The 20,440-nt window shown below is 45.0% G+C and overlaps 2 protein-coding genes across 5 annotated transcripts in view; both read right to left on the reverse strand.

Annotated features, from left to right (window-relative positions):
* Nucleotides 1-3,970, reverse strand: part of spon1a (spondin 1a) — a 71,527-nt gene extending 67,557 nt beyond the window's left edge. The window contains exon 1 of the mRNA XM_076023554.1: nt 3,930-3,970. The gene's annotated coding sequence lies outside the window, so the exon portion shown is untranslated. The remainder of the gene's footprint in view (nt 1-3,929) is intronic.
* Nucleotides 3,971-4,478: 508 nt separating this feature from the next.
* The window catches only part of kiaa1549lb (KIAA1549-like b), a 50,555-nt gene continuing 34,593 nt past the window's right edge, over nt 4,479-20,440 (reverse strand). For 2 of the 4 annotated variants that reach the window (XM_076023569.1, XM_076023555.1), the window contains 13 exons: nt 19,345-19,516; nt 18,692-18,855; nt 17,859-17,894; nt 16,400-16,590; nt 15,189-15,319; nt 13,779-13,903; nt 12,869-13,092; nt 11,354-11,492; nt 8,200-8,610; nt 8,025-8,119; nt 7,552-7,700; nt 7,285-7,436; nt 4,479-6,730 (listed from right to left, as the gene is read on the reverse strand). In XM_076023569.1, coding sequence (XP_075879684.1) covers nt 6,479-6,730; nt 7,285-7,436; nt 7,552-7,700; nt 8,025-8,119; nt 8,200-8,610; nt 11,354-11,492; nt 12,869-13,092; nt 13,779-13,903; nt 15,189-15,319; nt 16,400-16,590; nt 17,859-17,894; nt 18,692-18,855; nt 19,345-19,516 — 2,241 coding nt within the window. In that variant the 3' untranslated portion in view covers nt 4,479-6,478. The remainder of the gene's footprint in view (nt 6,731-7,284; nt 7,437-7,551; nt 7,701-8,024; nt 8,120-8,199; nt 8,611-11,353; nt 11,493-12,868; nt 13,093-13,778; nt 13,904-15,188; nt 15,320-16,399; nt 16,591-17,858; nt 17,895-18,691; nt 18,856-19,344; nt 19,517-20,440) is intronic. The other 2 variants (XM_076023563.1, XM_076023558.1) reach the window with 2 other exon arrangements.

A 20,440-nucleotide genomic window follows, 5' to 3' on the forward strand; every position in this document is an offset into this window, starting at 1 on the left:
CTAACAAACAATATAGAGGTGTTTTGAAAGAGCAACAGCACAGGTAAAACATGCTGTACTGTGATAGCACAAAGGGAACAGAGAAGCTATTGTATAAAAATTACATTTTCAATAAATATCAGTCCCCTGTGGCAATAATCGTGGTCACACTAGGGTAGGGAAACCTGGGGGAAAAAGGTTTGTTGGAACCCTGTTGGTCAAATATTGATTATTTGTCACATCCCATTGTGCTTAATTTTCATGGACACACGGGACAGTAGAACAGCATGTTGTGTTCAATATACATGTATCTGCCATTAAGACAAGCTGGGCATCAGCAGTGCATTATAAAGATTTTGAAGCAAAAAAAAAGAGGCTGCGATGTTCAAGAGGGTCCACAGAGACAGACACAAAAACAGACTGAAAGAGAGAGAGAGAAAGAGAGAGAGAGAGAGAGTCAGCATTCACCCACTAACATGAGATGGCTTGTGGTCAGTCTCTGAAATGAATAACAGCCGAATAAAGCCATTGAAAAACCTAAACTGTACCTTAGCTTATGCCAAAGCTATGGGTGTTTTAAAGAGATGAAGAAATTCAGGAAAGCCCAGCTGTTTCCTGGGAGGTTAGTGTGGAAGCTGCACTGGTGCCAGTTTCATCCAAACTCAACAGCATTTTAACATTAAAACAACAAAGAGCACTAAAGGACTTCTGACAGCAATAAACTGGTGTTAGCTAATAACTCATACCAATGAAATTAATTTAGTTGCAGCTCATTAAAAGAACAATAATAATCAACAGCAAGACATGCCTCCATCACTCTGACTTCCAAATCTGCTGTTGGTCCATTCAGGAAATACGTGTCTGGTAAAGACATGAAGAGACCGTGTAGGACAAAAAGCTGGTACTTAACAAGTCAATGCCCAGCACCAGGAAGTAATGTCGGCACTACAAGACATTTTTAAATGTCCATTACCAAGGCAGGAGAGAGACGAGACAAAGAGCACAAACCTAAATATTGCCTCTTCAAAGAAAAGAAAAAAAAAAAAAGATCTGTGTGATTTCAAACGAGAGAGCAAGAGAACAATGGTAGTCGGGAGGGAAACAGGAGCAACAGTCTTTTATCTCTACTGCTCGACAAAGAGTTCCATGCAGCCTCAGACTGGTAACATGCCTGGTGGTGGGTGCTTTGATTTACCGGCTGGTGGCAGAGATCCATTAGCAGTGAAACAACATCCCCTCCATCCAGGAAGTGATTTATGTATTCAATAAGCCTCTCTGGCTTTTATTCCCCACTTCCCCCTGTTTCACTTCCTTACTCTTGACAGCTGCTGTAAGAGAACCCAGAGCACTGGGGGGGGAAAAAAAGGAGCCTGCCAAGCGACATGGCTATGGGTACGATGGCGAGAGAAGATCTCAACCATGAAACTGGAACAAGGGAAATTTGCTTCATTGTTTCCGTGACAATCCATGACAGGAACACGTGAACGCGATTAGGATTCGGATAGTGGCGCTGTTACGGTTTATAGAAAAAGGAGATACTTTAGTGTATACAGTATATATTCTGTGTTCTCTTTTTAAATGTCTATTTGAAATGACCAGCAGGCAGGTGTGATGCACTGCCTGGTCAGATCTTCATCAGTGCATCTGGTGAATGAAGGGCTTTGACTGCATATTATTAACACGTTTCTTTTTACGTCAGAGGAAAGCGGACCACTGGAGAAAAACACACAGCGAGACAGTCCTCCACACTTTGGGAATCGAACCCAAGACCAACAGTTTGCCAGCAAGGCAACTGATTCTAAAAGCCTTCAGATTACGATACATTGTTCACAGTGTTTGGGCTGTGGTGGAATTCAACTACTGAACCCCTAACAAAAGCTTTAAATGACCTATCACTGATCATGCATTATTATGCAGTGGCTGTTACATTATTAAAAAGTATAAAATCTTGCAAAAATAATAACACCCAAAAAAGTCAAATATTTTAACTATCATAAAAATGCAAAAAAAAAAAAAAAAAGTAGTAATGGAAAGAAAAACGCATCTCATCATCGTCAGTGTCAAAGAGGAGGATTCCGAGCGAAGCAAGCGAAGACTAAGACATGTGGAGAGGAGGAGCGTTAAGAGAACTGGAAGAGAGAGAGAGCCTGGAAATGGGCAGCGCGGAGCAGCTTAAGCAGTTAAATCCTGCCGACTGATCCTGCTTTCACACAGCTGGGAAAGGGAACTCACAGCAGTCGTTAACAAGCTGTTATTACGGAGAAATCACAGGGAGAACATGGCGAGAACAACAGCGAGGGAGAAAAGAGTCGACATGACGGGTCAAGACAGTGAGAAACTGGTAACAAAGGATGGAGGAAGGAAGAAAGCTGCTTACATGAACAGGCATTAATCTCTGGAAAGAGCACCGTTTGAGGTATTAATCCAAATTTAAAGTACAGAAAAGCTTAAATCGAAATAGTCCCTTTCACCATGAAATCTATGTATTCCATCCAGCCAAAGACAGCTGAAAACAAAAACAACAACAACAAAAAAATGCTTGCATTTCAGTACATTCTAACCTTGGCTATTATTTCCAAAAACATTGACAAAATGTCATTCTCTTTAATTATTCTCAGCAGATCTGCCACAAATACTAAAGTGAGAACTGTAAATCTGAGGAGAGCAGGAGCGCAGTAGGAAGGAATTGAAAGGCTGCAGCAGCTTAACTGTCCTAGTTAGCAAACTCAGCCCAGGATCCAGAATTATTACATAAGAATGTCTCAACTCAGACATTATAGAATAAATGACTTGAGCCGATTTGTGGCAACTCGCATCACACAATCACAAAAGTGCCAATCAACCACTTTGGTCAGTTCTTTAACCGCTTTCACTGAGAAGAATCTCAGTCAGCGGAAAACAATGAAAAACAGTCTGAATTCCCAACGAACGATGCAAACTTAAGGAGAAAACAGCCTCCTCTGGGATAGACACTGTCCTGAGATGGCTCAGAATAAAGCTGCCTTATCGATACCACCGGTGCTCAGACTCTGTATGCTCCTCATTGTTGACCCCTTGTGATCCTCAAGAGTCATTTAGATAGAGCAAGAAATCACTTTTTGCTTTTCTTGGCCAGCCTCTGCGTTGAGCATGGCGCTAATCATCTAATCACCAGCTGATGTCGTCTCATTAAGGCCTGACTGTAATTACAGTCAGTAGCGCTGATTAGGCTGTGGTAGTCACACTCCACCTCGGCTGTCAAGTGCTACGCAAGACGTTGAATACCAAAGAGGTCCGAATGGCATGAGTTGAGAGCTGGTCGAGAAGAAAAGAAAAATAATATTTAATGAAAAAAAATTTTTCACTCAGTCACCCCATTTATCTTAACAAAAAATGGGGTAGGTTGTTACACATTTTGATTTTCCAGTTTTCATACGTTGCTTGAGCTGAACCACATTCAATATAACGGCAAGACCCGTTGGACTATTTCTGCCTCATTTGAGGAAACGTCTCGGAGCAGTAGTAGTAGTAGTGGTGGTAGAGTTTGCGCGGCTAAAGACTGAACCCCGGTGGACATATGGTGAACTACAACAGATTTCCCCACTGAGGTCAGCTCCCTTTCCTGCTAAAAACCCAATTGGGAATATTATTTCTTTAGGAGGTTACAGTGATGCGTCTTCTTTCGGGCTTCACGTGCTAACGAGGAATGACAGCAGGTAATTCCAGAAACTGCGAAGTACCTGGAAAAACTGCGGAAACGGAGTTTGAACTCAACAACAAAAACCTGTAAAGCCCAAATCGGTCGCGCAGTTACTGTAGAGCCTTGGTGTCTGTAACACCGGGGTGATGCGAGCACAGCTTCTCTGAGGTGGACATTATATAATGTATTGGAGTGCTGTATACGTCTCCAGGCAGGCACACATCGAAACAGGAAGTAGACGACACCACCGAGGAAGATGATCTCAACTCACCTTACCAGCAGGTGGCGGGCTCTCTTCCGGTGAATGTTCTTTCCGGTGAATGTTCTTATCGAGAAATTAAATTAAAAGGGGCCGTAGGAGTTTAGTTGTTTGTTGGTTTGTTTGCTTTACAGTTTGTGCATCTTGTGTTCACGTCAGAAAAGCACTACATCCTCGATTCGACCTTGAGGTAGTGACACCGGTGTTCACTCTTCACTTTAATCCGTTTAATTACAAAGCCGTAGCCGATCATTTCGATTGGATGAGCACTTTGGGACATTATGCCCTGCACGTTGTCTTTCAGGAACTCATGCACGGTTTCTAGAGGGTCGAATCTTGATGTAGATGTAAGGAATGCATTGCTGTTTGTTCTATTAAAATCTTTATTTGATTATTATTTAATTGGCTAATATGTCTTTCACTCTCCATCGTCCTCAAGGACAGATTATTGTTGAACAACAGATATGACAAGCAGTTGAAAAGCAAATTGGAAATACAATCTGGAAGACATAAAAGACAAAAAAAAAAAGAAAGAAAAGAAAAACAACAGATTTTCAGAAGTTGTTTTTTTTTTTTTTTTTACTCTCCATGCCCCATAAATTCTTTTTATAGATAATGATAATAATAAACACTAATCGCTTCTCTAAACCAACAAACCCCACTCTCTTATTTAATATCCCTCGAGGTTCCAGTGTGAGAATGTAGAAGGATGCTATATTCTGGTATAAGTTATAACACTAAAATATTTTCACTGTCTTTAGTGCAGTTTACATTTAAGGCTCCTCTGAAGAATCATGAACAGACTAGTAACAAAAAAAAACTCTTATTTAGTCTAAGACACACAGTATTCCATAATACCTCCACACACAGCAACCGGTATGAGTACAAAAGAAGAGACGGTTTTTGTTTCAAAGGCAGACGTCCTGCTTTGACAGCAATAATTGTTCTGTGAAAAGACATCATGATTAAAAGGTCATTTTAATCATAATAATCATCAAACAGGCACAACAGTTGGCTTCTTCTGAAGAGAAGAAGCATTCCAGTTGGTTTGCAATGAAAGCAGGAAGTCTTAAGCAAATTTCCACACAAACTACAGTAAATCTGTAATGCCTTTACATGAACTCAGTCAGTTGCTTCCTCGTGCTTATGGATGATACAATGATTTCACTTGCACTGAAGTTGTGTCGGAATCAACCATTGTTTTGTTTTGTTGTCAGTCAAGCTTTCATTCTTCTTTGCTGCTGGAATAATCTCCAGCGGCCTCAGAGTTATACTGATACTTTGTGTTGTGTATAAGAGAGTGTATGTTTATGTCAAAATTGGAAGTGTTTTTCAGCAATTGAGGTTCTATTTTATTGAGTTCGTTAGTTTATTTAGTGTAGTTGTTGACTCAGGTTCAGAATGGGTCAAATGCTTCACTGTATGTGTAATCTGACTTGACAAGCTGGAAGACATTCACAGTGCTACATGAAGACAGATATTTGGGTTTGTGCAAATTCTTCGGTGATCTAAACCATCCCATAAAACATTTTTTCTTTATTTACACACGTGGGGTCCAGGCAGATTCCATGAAGCCAATAGACATTAATCCATAAAGATTTTTTTCCTTCAAAGGGTTAATTTTCAAAATGATGGGGTCTTCAAAAAGAAAGAAACTGTTCTAGCAGCAAAAGAGCATATTTATAGATAGAAAACAGATGGGTGGATTTTAATTTACTTTTTTTCCCTCACAAAAATAATGTTCAGAAACATTGTGGGAGCCTGTAACTCTTTAAAAAAATGTCTTTAAATGTAAGTAAGTCCTTCCACCACACATTTACACAATGCTCATTAAGGTGTTAAGAGTTCACATCCAGTTTCCCTTCAACTCTGAGGTCAGATACAGCTGCACTTCATTTAATGTCTCTTCATTATTTGACACTAACTGAAACTATGAATTAAGTGCAAACCAAGGACTGCATTTGAGATCATTAACATGATGTCGCTCTGTCATTTTCACTTCACTTCACTCATTTAACAATTTCAGGAGAGTAGTGGATTGCACTGAATAGCCAGACATCAGTGTAGCTTGTTTTGTTGGAGCTAATGGTCCATGAATGACTGATGATGTCCCGACATTGCACATGCATGTGTGTTTATATTAAACAATCTGACAGTAAGCATTGGATCCTTTCTGTACAGACAAGAATGGTATGTAATTTTCCTCTCAATTCAGTTGATTCAGACATTTCGTATTATTATGGAAAAATGACATTTTCCGTAATTAACATTTCCTATAGACATATCTACAAAGAAAATAAGCATGTAGTAAGGACCTCATCATCAAGGAAATGTTCTTCTTCTTTGGAACAAAAAACGTTCCAAATAGCTGCAGGCCAAAAAACAAAGCAATGGAAAGTGACAGGAAATCTTCCTGCGGTTTAAGATCTGTCCATTTTACAGTACAAACTTCAAAAATGAGTCTAATGGAGTGCAACACTTTGTGTGCCTCTGTTGGGGGGGAAACAAACAAACAAACTATGCACATTTAATGTCCTGCACACAAGGGGGCAGAGTTGTAACTAAAAGTCAAACATGTCATTCTGCTTCTTTGCCAGCTTGGCCACCTCCTGCCTGATGGCCTGCACAAGTGCTGAAGTGGAGAGGCTGCTCAGGGGCATGCTGTCCATGTCCTTCACTGCCTGGGGCAGACTTTGCTGGGATGCTGTGTCTGGGGTTGGGGGCGGCGGCTCCAGCGCCTGGTTATATTGCAGCGGACTCCCCAGCGGATAGCGAGGATGCGGGAAAGCCTCCACGTACCCAGGTAATGGCAACTGGGGAAATAAGAAGTACGCATGGAGTCATTTCCTTACTATCACTTCTTCATGTATATATTAAAAAAAGTCATATTTGGTCGACATTAAAAATACTAAATCAAAAATGTGCCAAAATCAAATAGAAATATACAGATTCACATATAGATTCAGATATACACTAAAGGTTCAGAACGGCATCCCACAGAAAAACAATTTTGAGAGGAAAAAAGACTTCAGATGTGACTAATTAACTCTATGAAAGCAGCTATATGTGGTGTCATTTTACTGCTAAATGTCACAGTTGTGCACTGCATGTGCACCGGGGACTAACAGGACATCCTGCACCGAACTTCCACTAGGCAAACAAGGATATGACAGAAACAATGCAACCATTACTGTTAACAGGTCAAAGTCAAGTCAAGAAACAACGTAAGCACATAGCATTGCAAGCAAGACACTATGCTTTGTTTTCTTCAATTGTGAATGGGTTGCATTTCAGTGGCTGTCGTTTTTTTCCTTAAGCAGAAATAGCAGAGCAAGAGTTTTGTTTTTTGTTTTTTTTTCCCCCTTACAGAGTCTGCCCATTGTGGCGGCAGTTCATCAGGCTCCGGTGGAAAGGACATCCAGGAAGGACTGTGATAGGAGGTGGACGGCGAGGAGACAAAGTACTCAGAGTAGCCGGACCTGGTGGCTGGGATGGCGTAGACAGCTGTTATTGGGTTTCCTAAGTGGACCAATAGGAAAAAATCAACGTGACAAATCAGCATGTTTCAGGGGATAAAATGGCAGTAAAAGGATCTAATTCAATGTATTGGGTTATACTCTCTCCCTTTGCTCACCTGAGTAGTTGGACAGAGGCTGCTCTGCACTGATGGATGGAACTACTGCTCTAGAATTTGGCCCGCACGAGCCACTGTCACGGTGACTCTGCATTTCTGTGACAGACGTCTCCGAGTTCCTTCCCTTGGGCCCCAAGTCAGAGGTGGAACTGAGCGGGAAGGAGAATGGAAAGGAAGTATTTGGTCAAGGCCACTAGATGGCAGACGCACATTGTGCCAGTGAGCGAGCTGCTCATTGACATTCTTGCCGTCTCCCTGTGCACTGGTTCAAAATTCAAATTTATACAGGGCCCTAAACCATCATGGCTACAGCACATTAGCAAGTGAATCTCAAGTTCCATGAATATGATTCTAAGAAAATGTGGAGCTAAATAGACTTTGGCACTTGGTGTACACTATTTAACTACACTCACATGCATCTGCGGGCGCACACAGATATTTTTTATTCTTTTTCTTTCTTTCTTAAGCATTACCGTCTTAAAGCAGGGCCCGGCGGGGGTCCAGTGCGAGGCGGTAAAGGCGGAGGCGAACCCATGGCGATCTCAGGGAGCTGGGTGAAGTGAAAGGCCTTTCGACAAATAGCAGAACGCATTTAGGTTTGAGGTGGCACGTTTAACCGAGAGCAGCGCTAATCCCGGCCCCACTCACTGGCTTTGGCAGGCTGCACTGAAACACATCAGCGCTGTAGGACGGCACCCAGGGCAAGCCTCCCCGTCCGCAGCTCATCGTGCCCGGGGCGCTGGTCACCATGTCGGCGTACGGGAGCGGCGTTGCCACCGGGGATGGGTGGCTGTAGCCGTCAGGAGGCCGATGCTGCTGCTGCTGCTGCTGCTGCTGGTTGTGGTGGTGTGAGTGCCTCCCGGATGTGGACTGGCCCCCTGAAGCCAGGCTGAACGCCTCCTCCAGCAGCAGGTGCATCTGCTGCCTCACTTCATCAATGGACGGCTGTGAGCTCAGGCTGGACGTCTCCGAGTGGCCCTTCAGGCCCCGGCCGTACATGTACCGCCGCGACCCCATCAGGCGGTCCACGTTGGTCTCCTCGATCAACTCCGGCTCCGTCTGAAACATTTGTGTGCAGTGTCAGTGTATTGATGGTGATGTTGATGTCAAATCATATCGCATGCTAAAGCATTCAGTGAGAAAAACAAGGCACTTTGGAGATTTACAATAATGAAAGCAGCAAGAAGAAGAAGAAGAAGAAGAAGAAGAAAATGTTGCAAAATGATATAGTGTTTCGAAGAGGAAAGAAGATCCCTGATTGATTGTATTTGTACAAAACAGTGTGCAGTGAGATTTGCTTTGCTCTGCGCAGACCATCTTCTGAGAAGCAGTGGACAGCTGCTGTACAGTACAGCACCCAGGGGAGCAGATACAGATCTCCATCACTGCACCGTGTCAAGGGCACTGAGTGGATATGAAGCAGGGCATGCTTTGGATGTTTCGACTTGATTGTATTGTGTTGTTTATATAATCAATTTACGGTGTTGTTGCAGCAGCAGCAGCGGCGGCAGCAGCAGCACTCCTAATTTCAAGAAAAAGTTCAGAAAAAAAAGGATTCAGTTCAGCCGTCCATTCGTTTTCTATCAATGTGTAGTCTTAGGGAGCAGCAGTGTCAGGGGTGAAGGCAGGGTTCCACCCTGAGCAAGTCGCCATCGGGGCTGGCACAGTAGAGAATCTACTGTGAGTTCTCAACTATGCACAATGTCAGAAGAAGCTAGAGCACGATGACGGAAACCCACACAGACGCAGACTGAACATACAAACTCTTGATCGGCATGGAACCCACGACCTTCTGGCCATGAGGTGGCAGCGATAATGGCCTGCACCGCCCCGTTCGGCCACAAAACGCTGATTTCATGTAAATCCAACTTGCCCAGACAGGTCAACTGGATCCAGTTGCGCTGCCGGGTGTCGCCGCAGCAAATTCGCCAGCAGAACCAGATTAGGTGTCATTTGGCGCTGACTTGCATTTTTACCATCCTCGCAGCCGGTGCAGGCTGGCGGCGCCCTGATGTGATTTTTCTCCCAGTATAAAGCATATCCATCACCCTGTCAACGTCTGTGCCTTCGCTGGCCCTTTATCTTAATTATTCACCAGCGTTATCACTCCATCCGTTCTGTTTTCATGTGACTTTTTTGGGGGGAAATGTGCACAAGTTCTCCCTCATCCAGACTCTGTCCCCATCTATCCAGTCTTAACACTCTGATAAATGAACACAAGTCTAGGCTGCCCTACTTCCTGTGCGGATAGAGGAGGCGGGGGAGGGGGGAGGAGGGCATCGGAGACCTGGTGTAGTCCACCTCATAAATCAGCGGCCCCTGCAAAACCAATCGGTAGGAGACTTGCATCTGCAGTGAAGGAGCCCGCAGCCACACGAGTCCCATTGTAATAAGCCTGGCCTGTGTAACGGATGCCAGGTTGCAACGCAGGCCGAGCAGCCACAGAAGGGGGGAAGCAAGGATCATTCATCTGCAGCGTATTCTGATTGATAACTGGGGTATATTTACTGGGAAATGTAGGACAACAACACTGAATTTGAGATGGAAAAGGGAAACAGAGCGACCAAACTATGTCAGTAGGCCAGAACATCAACAGTCCAGATGGCACACTTGTGTTTTGTTTTTCCCCTTTGCCACGTTGTCGTCCGAGTGGCGAGAAGGTCAAGCAAAGTTCAGAGAAATGTTTCATCACTGCTCAAATTTTTTTTAGAGGGGGGCAGGCCTGGAATACGAACGCTCCTCTTCTTCTTCATCCTCTTCTTTTTTTAAGACATGGTGCGCTCCATTACTCTCCGGAGGCCACATTCTAGTATTTATGACCGACAGAGCCGAGATGGAGCGATAAAAGAGAGGAGGGATAACGCAGCCACCCTAAGATGCATTACATCTCTGGATGATGGGACTTTTTGAAATCTTAACTCTTAATTATAAATGAAGCACTCCTCTTCCTCGAGCCTCCTGTTGGAACACACCTGAGTCGGGTGGTTCTCATATCAGACCCGTGATTGTCAGAAACAGGCCAGTGAGACGCAGATCAACCAGCTCTGATTGGTGATTGGATTTTCTGCTTTTGCTTTCCATCTCGCTAAATGAGAATAAAATAACATAAATAAAAGATGACTTTCATGGTGTCACAGATGATCAGCCGTGTTTCACACCGCTCCAGTAGCTTCTTGGACATGCTGATTAAGCCACAACTGTAAGCGTGACTGCTGTAGGGGAGGAGCAGTGACTGCATGATTTCAGAAGGTGTCAGAAGTGGAACTCCTCCTGGAGCTGCTCTACGTTTATAATTCCACATGGAACTCCTTCCAGCTCTGCACTTCCAAAAATACACCAGCTAAAGCCAGCGTGTTGCCCCGCCCCTTCACCCCCATCCTGTTCACACCAAAATACTTTCAGAGTGATGAATTAAAAATTAAGACACTGTTCAAATAATACATGCAGCAGTATCACAAAAAAAAAACTGCCACAGAAAACTACATGAAGGAAAAAGATGATGGACACATTCAGAAACACTTCATGATTCATAAGTTAACAAAGAACAACAGTGAAACAACACGTTTGTTTTTTTTCCCTTTAAGTGTTCCATAATCTTCTCTTAGTCCAACACACCTTTGCCTAAACATTAATAGAAAATATCAAACATTTGTGTTATTTAAAAAAAAAGTTCCATATTTACCATCAGTAAGTGTTTTGAACGCAACTCAATGAACTGACACTCAAAAATGAACAAAGCGCACCTTCATTCACATATTTAGCATTTAGCACAAAGCTTCTTTCTGCTTGGTGGTGAACTTACATCGTAGCCACTGTTGCGAATGCCTCTTCTGGGTCTCTCCCTCATGACGAGCAGGTCCATCTCCGTCCCTCCGGGGCTGGGACTGCTCAGGCTCTGTCTGCTGCGATAGGCCATCTGTCCTACCTGGGAGTGCCTGCTGCTTCAAGCAGAGAGTGGATTCAGTACAGTCGCACGCAGTGGACGAATTTTCAGCGCTGAGTCGACTCCAACTCTGTGAGCTTTCACGTTTTTGGCCGGAGCTGGCTCGCTAAAGTAGGTGGCCTACTGCGAGATCACCCACAAAAACACTCTCCACCAGCCAGAGTTGCGGTTGAATTGATGGTTTTGGCAGGAACTTCTTATCACTCTCCTCAGATATGAAAATAGCAGGCCCATCAAAGCTGCCGCAGTTCCACACAGGCCAATATCTAAATGTGTGAAGTTTTTTTTTGTTTTTTTTTACTCTTGACAGCCTCCAGCTTGATGCAATGCTAATGTCACGCCTTGCCCCTCGCTGCAAGTCCTTCAACATTAAGACTCAGCCCATGTTTTTGTACATCTGAGCAGCAGATGAAAGCGGGAGAGCGGCAGTGCTGGACTGTCGGCCACCCTGCCAATCAATCCTCTAATCTCGTCCACGAAGTCTCAGGACTCAGACAAAACTAATCAGTGAGGCCCGGGGAGTCTCTCGCTGTCCGCTAAGACAGGATAATGACAACGTCAAGGGAGACGGCTTACTTTATTATCTAATTAAGCGAATCACAGGTCATTATGGCCACTGGTAGAACTTTGTGACTCCCTAAAACACACAATAAAGCTGGTCAAAGCCAAAGTTTGGCCTCGCGAAGCTGGATTTGTGGTTCGTTCGCTTCCTTTGTTGGGTTTCAGTCCGAAGGATGGCAGTTTCATTTCATGGAAACATGTCTAAAGCAGGTGACGCTCAAACTAGAGATTTGTTGTCATAATCCAAGGCCTGCCTTTTGCACCAATAGGAGGAGCCGTCATTTTACCTCAAGAGGCTTCAACCAATTGAAGAGCAAAAGCCTTGTAGCTGCTAGGAGTGCAAAGGTCTTGTATTGCAAAGGTGTTGTCTATTTTTTTTTTATTCACCCCCTGTGTCTTACTGAAGCTGTAGGGGTTTCGGCTGAAAAATGAGCCTAAAGCCGTAACAGACAGCATGAGATCTTACAGATAAATCTCCCAAAATACTCCATGATGATGCAAGATCATTCATTCGCACATTTAAACCATCTGCAATTGTTTTCTTCCTCTTTCTTTCTGCCAGATGGCGTTTTATTTTATTTAAAAAAAATAATAATTTTGCAGCTGTGGCTGTGTGGCTCCTGCTTATTGTGTAAAACACAAAACAAAAAAAGCCTTATCTGTCACTTCAATGTTCAAAAATGTCGCTGTCGACGAGGATTTTTCATGAGAAAATTGTGAGTTGATTTAAAGTGTCAGTCGGCACCTTTGTGCGACTGCTTTTTTTTTTTTTTGCATGGCAACCGATGAGGTTGTCGATGCCTCGGCCCTCACCTCCTGTGAGACTTGACGTAGGTGGAGCCTCGCTCGTCGTCGCCCTCCAGAGGCCTGCCGTGCTCTCCGGCCGCGCTCTCCGGGCCACTGCGGTGCCTCTGCACCAAGGCCCCGCTGCCGCCGTCAGCGGAGGGGAAGTCATAGTAGCCCTTCCTCTTCGCCTTCAGACGCAGCTTGTTCCTGTAGTGCTCGATGTCCGACTTCTGCTTCAGAGCCAAGTTCACCTGCCGTGGGGACGACAGGATGTTCAGGGGGAGACACAGGGGAGGGGAGGGGAGGGAGGAATGGAGGGAGAGAGGATCAGGAAGAAGAAAAAGGACAGCGAGCGAATGTTCACAACCGAAGGGATTTGGAACATATTGGGTTTTCAGATTTGAATGCATTGCTCTTGAAAAATACAGATGACAGTGGTTGTCTGACGCATTTTTGCAGGGATTTAACCTTGAAGGAGGTCAAATATAATACCGCAACTTCTTGCGTTTGTGTGACATCTCGTTAGAGTAATTTTTTTAAATTGGAGTTATCCTTCAATTCAACTCCCCCAGTTATGATTAGAGGCCTTGTGTTTTCATTTACTGATTAAATAAATGATAAATGAAACGATGCAAGTATTCAACAACAGCTTCCAAAATCATCAATCTAAAATTTATAAACATCATGGTTTCAAATAGAGCTTCAGCGAATGGCAACACAATCCGACAAAACAAGCAAACAACACGGCAAAAATTGTTTTTTTGTTGAAAAATATGTGTTCTTTGACTTTGTTCCATCTCAAAATGCTGATTTTGCACCCTGATTTTGTACCCTGAGCGTAAAGTTGCTGCACGAGACCCTTCAACTCTAACAGACGAGATGCAGACTTTCAGTGGCCTGCGAGCGAATGTGAGACTGTAACGTGCACCATCATCACCTCTCCGTTGACGACGGCGGAGTCCCGGCTGCGTTCGGAGGTGGCGGGGTGCGAGTAGCTGGGCTGGGCGGCAGTGGGTTTGATGGAGATGAGCTGCAGGGAGCCAGAGGAGCTCTCATACAGATCTGTGGAACAAAGAGGCAGTTCACTCACATAAGACAGGGCCGACGGACCCGTCTGATCGTTACAGCCTTCAGTCAAAAGGGAAACAACCTATCACGCCTCCCCCGCTCCTCTCTTCCTCCTCCCCCACCTGACACAGTGGGATTATGTCAAACACGGCTCGCCTGTGACAGCAAATAAAGGCTGCTGGACGGCTTCAGACACTGGACGACCCGAGTCTATAAGGTTCTTTTGGGCTTGGCCCCTACTTATTTATGCACTTTCTCATGGAGAACTAGAAGTCATTTTGCTCTTCGCTTGAATGACACTTTTTATCTTTCTGCCCCCCAGTGTTGGAACTGAAAAGGGAAAAAGAGCATTTCGTTTTTCGGCCCCCTCCTACTGGAATGATCTCTGAGCCGAGTTGAAGCAGTCAGAGCTAATCTTCCTCGGAGATTTCAGCTCTATCTTTGTAGGAAATCATTCAAACAGTGGCTTTGTACCTAAATTGGTACTGTGAAAAACCTGCTCCTGCTTGTAAATTTGTTTGCACTTTGTTTATGTAGAGCTTTATTTTAATGTTTCTTGACCAGGTCACCCTTGTGAAAGAAGTCTTGATCTCAAAGGGTTTTGATCTGATTAAATAAAGGATAAATAAAGACAAATAATTAAAATAAATTCAGAGACAGATCCAGGCCAGTGACGGACTGGACTCTTTCTTCCACATCCACTTCTGTCTTCCCCCCTCACTCGGCTGATGAATTATTCACACCCACCCATTCAAGAAATACTCCAGCCAGCCCACTTCCAATTTGCAGCTGGACTTCATGAATTCGATTCGCTGAGTTCAAGACCGCCCGTCGCACGTGAGTCGTTGGGCAGAAGACACTTTGCTCTGGATCTTAGACAGAGTGGCCACGAGGACGTGACTAATTTTTCCTTTCCATCAGTTAGTGTTTTTTTTTTGTTTTTTGTTGTTGTTGTTGTTGTTGTTGTTTTTTGCGGCAGCACCGTAACGGCCACCGCTGCCCAGACACACCATATCATGTCAGCACAGTGTCTGACTCATGCATATTCATCACGTCCGTCTCAGCTATTTGCTGAGTGGACGCCTTTCCAGCGGCAGAATTGCATGATTGCGCCACCTGCAGGCGCAACACACGAGAGGCCGAAATTTCTTTCAGACAGGGTCTCGCTTGGCACAGTGGGACCCCCCCCAACCAAACCCTCCCCCCCAGACCCCGTCCTGCAAGACGGAGTGGTTCGTCGCTCCGTCGCGCTCCCCTCTCAGCGCCGCCTCGCGCTCACCGTCCTTCTTGCGCGCCTCCTCCTTTGTCGCTCTCTGCTGCGCTGTGACTTTCAGCACCATCAGGCCCCTGCCGGATCTCAGCCGCTCTGATTCGTCGCTGATGACGGAACCGTCCTCGCTCGGCAATTTGCTGCAAGTAACCATAGCAACAGGAGAGGCGGTGAGGTTTCTCCGGGAGGGAGCCGGGGCTCGCGGCCAGATTATGTCATCCTTCGCTCCAGCGACCTCACCTTCCCTCCGTCTCCACCCCTCCGCTCATGTCCGTCGAACATGACGGGTTACAACTGAATTTCACATGGACACGTTGGGGGGATTATGAAGCTGTTACAGTGGCATCTTGTCTGTGTGTCTACCAGCGGTTTAAAATCTCCACTAAATATTCAAAGTTGTTGTAAAGAATCAGTGCATATGCGTTGACAACGGTGAATTGAAAACAATGTGTTCTATATGTTCTATATGCCGCAGAGCCGACATGCACTGGCATGTCGGAGCTGCGTGCTTTCCCATAAGTCGGACAAGCACTCCCTTTTTATTTCCGTTTCTGCCTCAGCCGCTTCAATCGCCGCCCCGACGCAGGAATTACAGCCGATCAAGCAGCGGCACGGAGGAGCACGAGGCCGACGGTGACATCAAAGCCTCGCCGGCCCGAGCCATAATTGTCTGCTACAAGTGATAACAGCCGGAGGGGGGGGGTAGGCGGAGGCACAGCGGCCGCCCCCGTCCACGCCACGTCGAACGCCAATCGCGACAGTGGCAGGCTGGACGGAGACGCCCGGCTGCTTCACTGAGGTGCAAACAGCACGTTTGTCTTCTGAGATGGAAACATGTTTTGGATGTGTGGTCTTGGAGCAAATGAGGGGATGTTTTTTTGTTTTTTTTTAAAGGGGAAATTAGCAAATTAGGACATTGTTCACATTCGTATCCTGTAAAAACACAACTCGTGCAGTCAGTGCAAATAGATATTTATTTGCCCATAAAGTTGAAATGATTTTTTTTCTCACTGCAAAACAAATGTTATGCACTAATTCATTTCACCTGGATAATTGGGACACATAATATAATTGTTACACCTGATCAAAAGTGATTACTGAAGCATTTAAATAGGGAAGAATGGGTAATTGTGTCTGACAATAAAAATGATTTCGACTTTACAGGCAACAGCGTATTAGTGCAACAAGGAAAACGAGGGCGCGTGCAGACGTGACGGTACCTTTTGTGTTTGTCAGACGTGAGGCTTTTCTTGTTGCCTGTTCCATCTTGCTGCAGGGTCTTTTCAAGTGCAAGTGGCGTGTCCCGAATTTGCAGCGACATCATTAATGTGTCCTGACTGGCAGGCAGAGTCTCCTCGTCCCCTCCCTGTCGGCCCAGGTGCTGCTTAGCATAGTCAAACCCCTGGACGGGCTGATAGACAGCGCCGGGACAAGAGAGAAAAGCTGAACCGAGGCCGACTTTCTCTCACGCAACGTAGTTTTGAAGAGCAATCATTGGCAGGGGGAAATCGGCAGAGAAACATTAGTCAAATAGAGAGTCAAGTCGACAGAATGAGCCCAAAACTGTTTCTTCTTAAGAGACGTTCTGGATGAAGCGAGGAGGAGAACTGGGATTACTGCGCTGCAGCGCCTTGAAATAGATAAGCACAGATTAAACCCAGGCCCTTTTTCAATTTCTCCTCAAGTCTTGTCAAATAAATATCTCGCAGTGGGAGGTGATGGCCGCAGACTTTCACGGAAATAACGAAGTGAAGTTACACTCTGGAGCGCATCAGAGAATGAATGATGAAGAGTCCCCCGGGTCTGACTTTACAGCGAGTACACACGTTTCAGGAAATGGACCCGCCTGCACGTGAAAAGGTGCATTTCATCTGCAGTCAGAGGTTATAAATCATCAGCCACGCAGTATCAGTGGCGGAGTGGGGCCAAGCCACAGCCAACAATACTGCATCCCATCCCTGGTACACACACAAACACACATATGGAATCAAGAGAATGACACATTTCTGCATTTCTGGGCCACTGGGGTCATTGATGGGAAAAAGCCTCAAACAATTATTTCATAGCTAATAAGAACTCGGAACCGATCCGAATCAGCCTGGTACAGTCTCATATCAAGGGTTCCAGTATTTATTTATTTTTCATTATTGTACTTGATAGCATGAAGGGGTGTGCTGTGTGTTACAAGGCGCATTTTCATGTATCTGGACTGAAGACTCGAATGAGGAGAGCAGCAAACGTGGAGGCGGAGAGATAACTTTCATTACAACCTTGCAACAATAATGAAAACAATGTTCTATCCTCTCCGCCTGTAACAAAGAAGCTTGAGCGAGCGAGCGCGCGCGCACACACACACACAAGCACAGATACACCTGTGTATAAAAAGGCAATGCTGACAACAACACTACTTGGCAAATCACCGTCAAGACAAAATGAAGCATCGGCTTCATCCATAATAATCCCTCTCTCTCTCTCTGTCTTTCTCTCTCTCTCTCTGTCTCTCTCGCTCTTTTTTTTAAGGTCTGTTTCTCCAAAGTGCTCCTGTGGCCGTTATTTTCATCAGCGCAGCCAGATTTATTGAAATCAGTTGCGGCTTTCAATCCCGTGGCTCGCACAGTTGAGCCCTGAAGATAAAAAAAAACACGGATGGTACTGAGAGGAAATAGAAAAGGCAGATACCTGGTGGTAATAGCCCATGTCCCTGCGATACGCCATCTGAAAACAAGAGGCGATAATTAAAACACTGTGTGTGCGGCGCATGTGTGTGTGTGTGTGTGCGTGATCTTCTCCCGTTTAGGCTGCAGCGCTGAGTGTGTGTGCTGAGGCGATGCTGACGGCAGCACAAGGTCAGAAACACAACGCAGTCACAATCGGCCAAGGCACAAATACTCTGTCTTCAATTTAGAGCTGGCCTTCACTCATTCAGCAGAGAATGAGCCTCGCAGTTAATCAGGATTTTTAAACTACTGAAAGATGTGCATCTTAATTGTTTTTTGTGTGTGTCGCCCTTCCCCCCGCGGCATTCTAAAAATCTCATGGACACGAGAGAGAGAGAGAAGAATTAGCAGCCTCACGAAGTAAAGAGCGCTCGTCAGGCAATCCAAGCATGAATACTGTATTGAAAATGCTGGTTTCATGCAAGTTTCATTTAATCAACATGCCACAGTATTGCAAAGATTGTCGGAGCCCACAGGACTCACAACACCTTCACGGTGAGAACAAACTAGTGTCTACAAGAACCTCAGAAGACAATTTGAGGAAGCTTTGGATGCAACACGGGTCAGACATTTAATTAGCTGTTGGTTTGTTTTTTTTTAGCTTGATTGTGTTATTCACGCAACAGGCCCTCTTGCATGGAAGGCACACTTAGACAAACATTGGAAAAACGTTTATTCTAACTATTACATTCACAAAGCTGAGCTCAGGGAACAGTGTGAGGAGGCTCAGACACTAGAACTCAGCCAAACATGCACTTGCACACACAGGAGAAATGGGTGGATGCAGGTGAATACCTTGGCTCTGGGATTGAGGTTGCCGATGGCGTCGGCTTTGAAGTCGTTCTTATTCTTCCTGCACAGCACGGCAGTGATGATGATGATAATGAGGGTTACGACCGTTATGGGAGCCAGAACTGCAGCAATTATCCACAGGTTGTTAGGAGGGCTCTTGACCACAGCTGGACCGGAGAGAAGAAAAAAAAAAACAGGAAAAACACCCTCAGAGCTTTTATCTTTTTCTTTTTTTCAAAGACACCCAGTGGCTGCATGACGATAGTTGGATGCACAGAGTTGAACCATGCAGAAACGAGTGCAGAGCTCCCAAACAGGGTGAAAAACTGCACTCGGCCCAGCTTGATACGCAGCCTAATCTAGCTTTTGTCTGCTGCATCTATCTGAAAGTGCAGCAGCAACAGCAGCAGCAGCAACAGCAGCAGCAGCATCTCTGTTTCTTCCCGAGAGCTTCTGCAGCCCAAACAGTCACTTCCCTGCTGTGACTGTTTGATACCGAGATTAAGGAGCAAAGAGAAATCCCAACCTTCTTCGACTCTTCTCAACCCCCAACGCCAGCTTCCTCTTTCTTTTTCCCAGCCACGAGTCACGTGCTCTGGCGACCTGCACTGCACTGTCAGAGAGCCTCTACTCCGTGCGGACGCCGCTCTGCTTACGTTCAGCTTGCAGCTGGACAAAGTAGCCCAGGGTGAGCGCCATGGTCTGGGAGTCCACCGTGTTCAGGACCTTGGCGGCCGACGTTCCCGTCAGAGGAACGCCGTCGCGCTGGACGTAGTAGGTCATCTCAGCGGGATTCCTGGAGCCAGCCGCCCTACGGATGTTCACCATCTGATTGAGACAAGAGAGCAGTTCACTGAAACCAGGCGGTCCGGACCAAATGACCAGAGTCTGTTTGGGGGTTTTTTTCTGGATAGTCAAGACCAGCGTTTCTCAAATGGTGGCTTGTGGCTTTCTGGGCAATTTTCTTTTTTTTTTTTTCTTCACAAAAAGGGATTTAAAAAAAATATGTATAGAGAGAAAAAATGTTGAGAATCTATTTCGCAGGACACAATTTAATTCAATAATTTCAGTAATTTATTCACTGACATGATAGAAAGTGGGCTAGCGTTTTTACTGTGGAATAAATTTGGGTCGTGACTTCATGATAAGGGGAAAAATGTGGGTCCTGAGACTCCACCAGTTGAGAAACACTGGTCTAAGTGAGAAAGTGGATCTGTATGTAATCTTTTTGTGGGGTAGAAAAAGTAAAAAATATGTATATACCGTGCAATATATTTACAAATGTTATATTTTTGTGTCTTACAATAAAAAATTGATCCAAAAAAAGAAAGTGGATCTGGACTTTGACAACACACACAACAACAAGGCAATTGTGCTCCACCTAAACACGTTAGTCTCAGTTCACTTGCAAGTGAACCCTGGTCCATTTATTGTCAAGGTGAACTCAAACGACTGGAAGCGAACCAGGACACAGAGAATATGATACAAGTGGGACCATGGTCGCAAAGTTCTGTGGGACGGAAGGCCAAAGAACCTTTGCAGAATGTTAAACCTCAACTTTGTTTTGACGAGCAATTAGCAGATGACAAGCTGACTAAACCTTCACCTGCAGGCGGACTCAGTGCAGGTTTTCAAGCACCAGCAGAAGCCTGCATCAAAGTAAGAGCCTCATGAAATATTTAAAATGTAGGATATTAGCCCCCCAAAAAAAGTCTGGTGGAATCCTTTTACTGGCTGCATAGCATGAAAAAT

The sequence above is a fragment of the Nelusetta ayraudi genome, unplaced genomic scaffold, assembly GCF_046127955.1.
Source record: "Nelusetta ayraudi isolate G7.1 ecotype Tasmania unplaced genomic scaffold, CSIRO-AGI_Nayr_v1 ptg000002l, whole genome shotgun sequence".
Classification (NCBI taxonomy): Eukaryota; Metazoa; Chordata; class Actinopteri; order Tetraodontiformes; family Monacanthidae; genus Nelusetta; species Nelusetta ayraudi.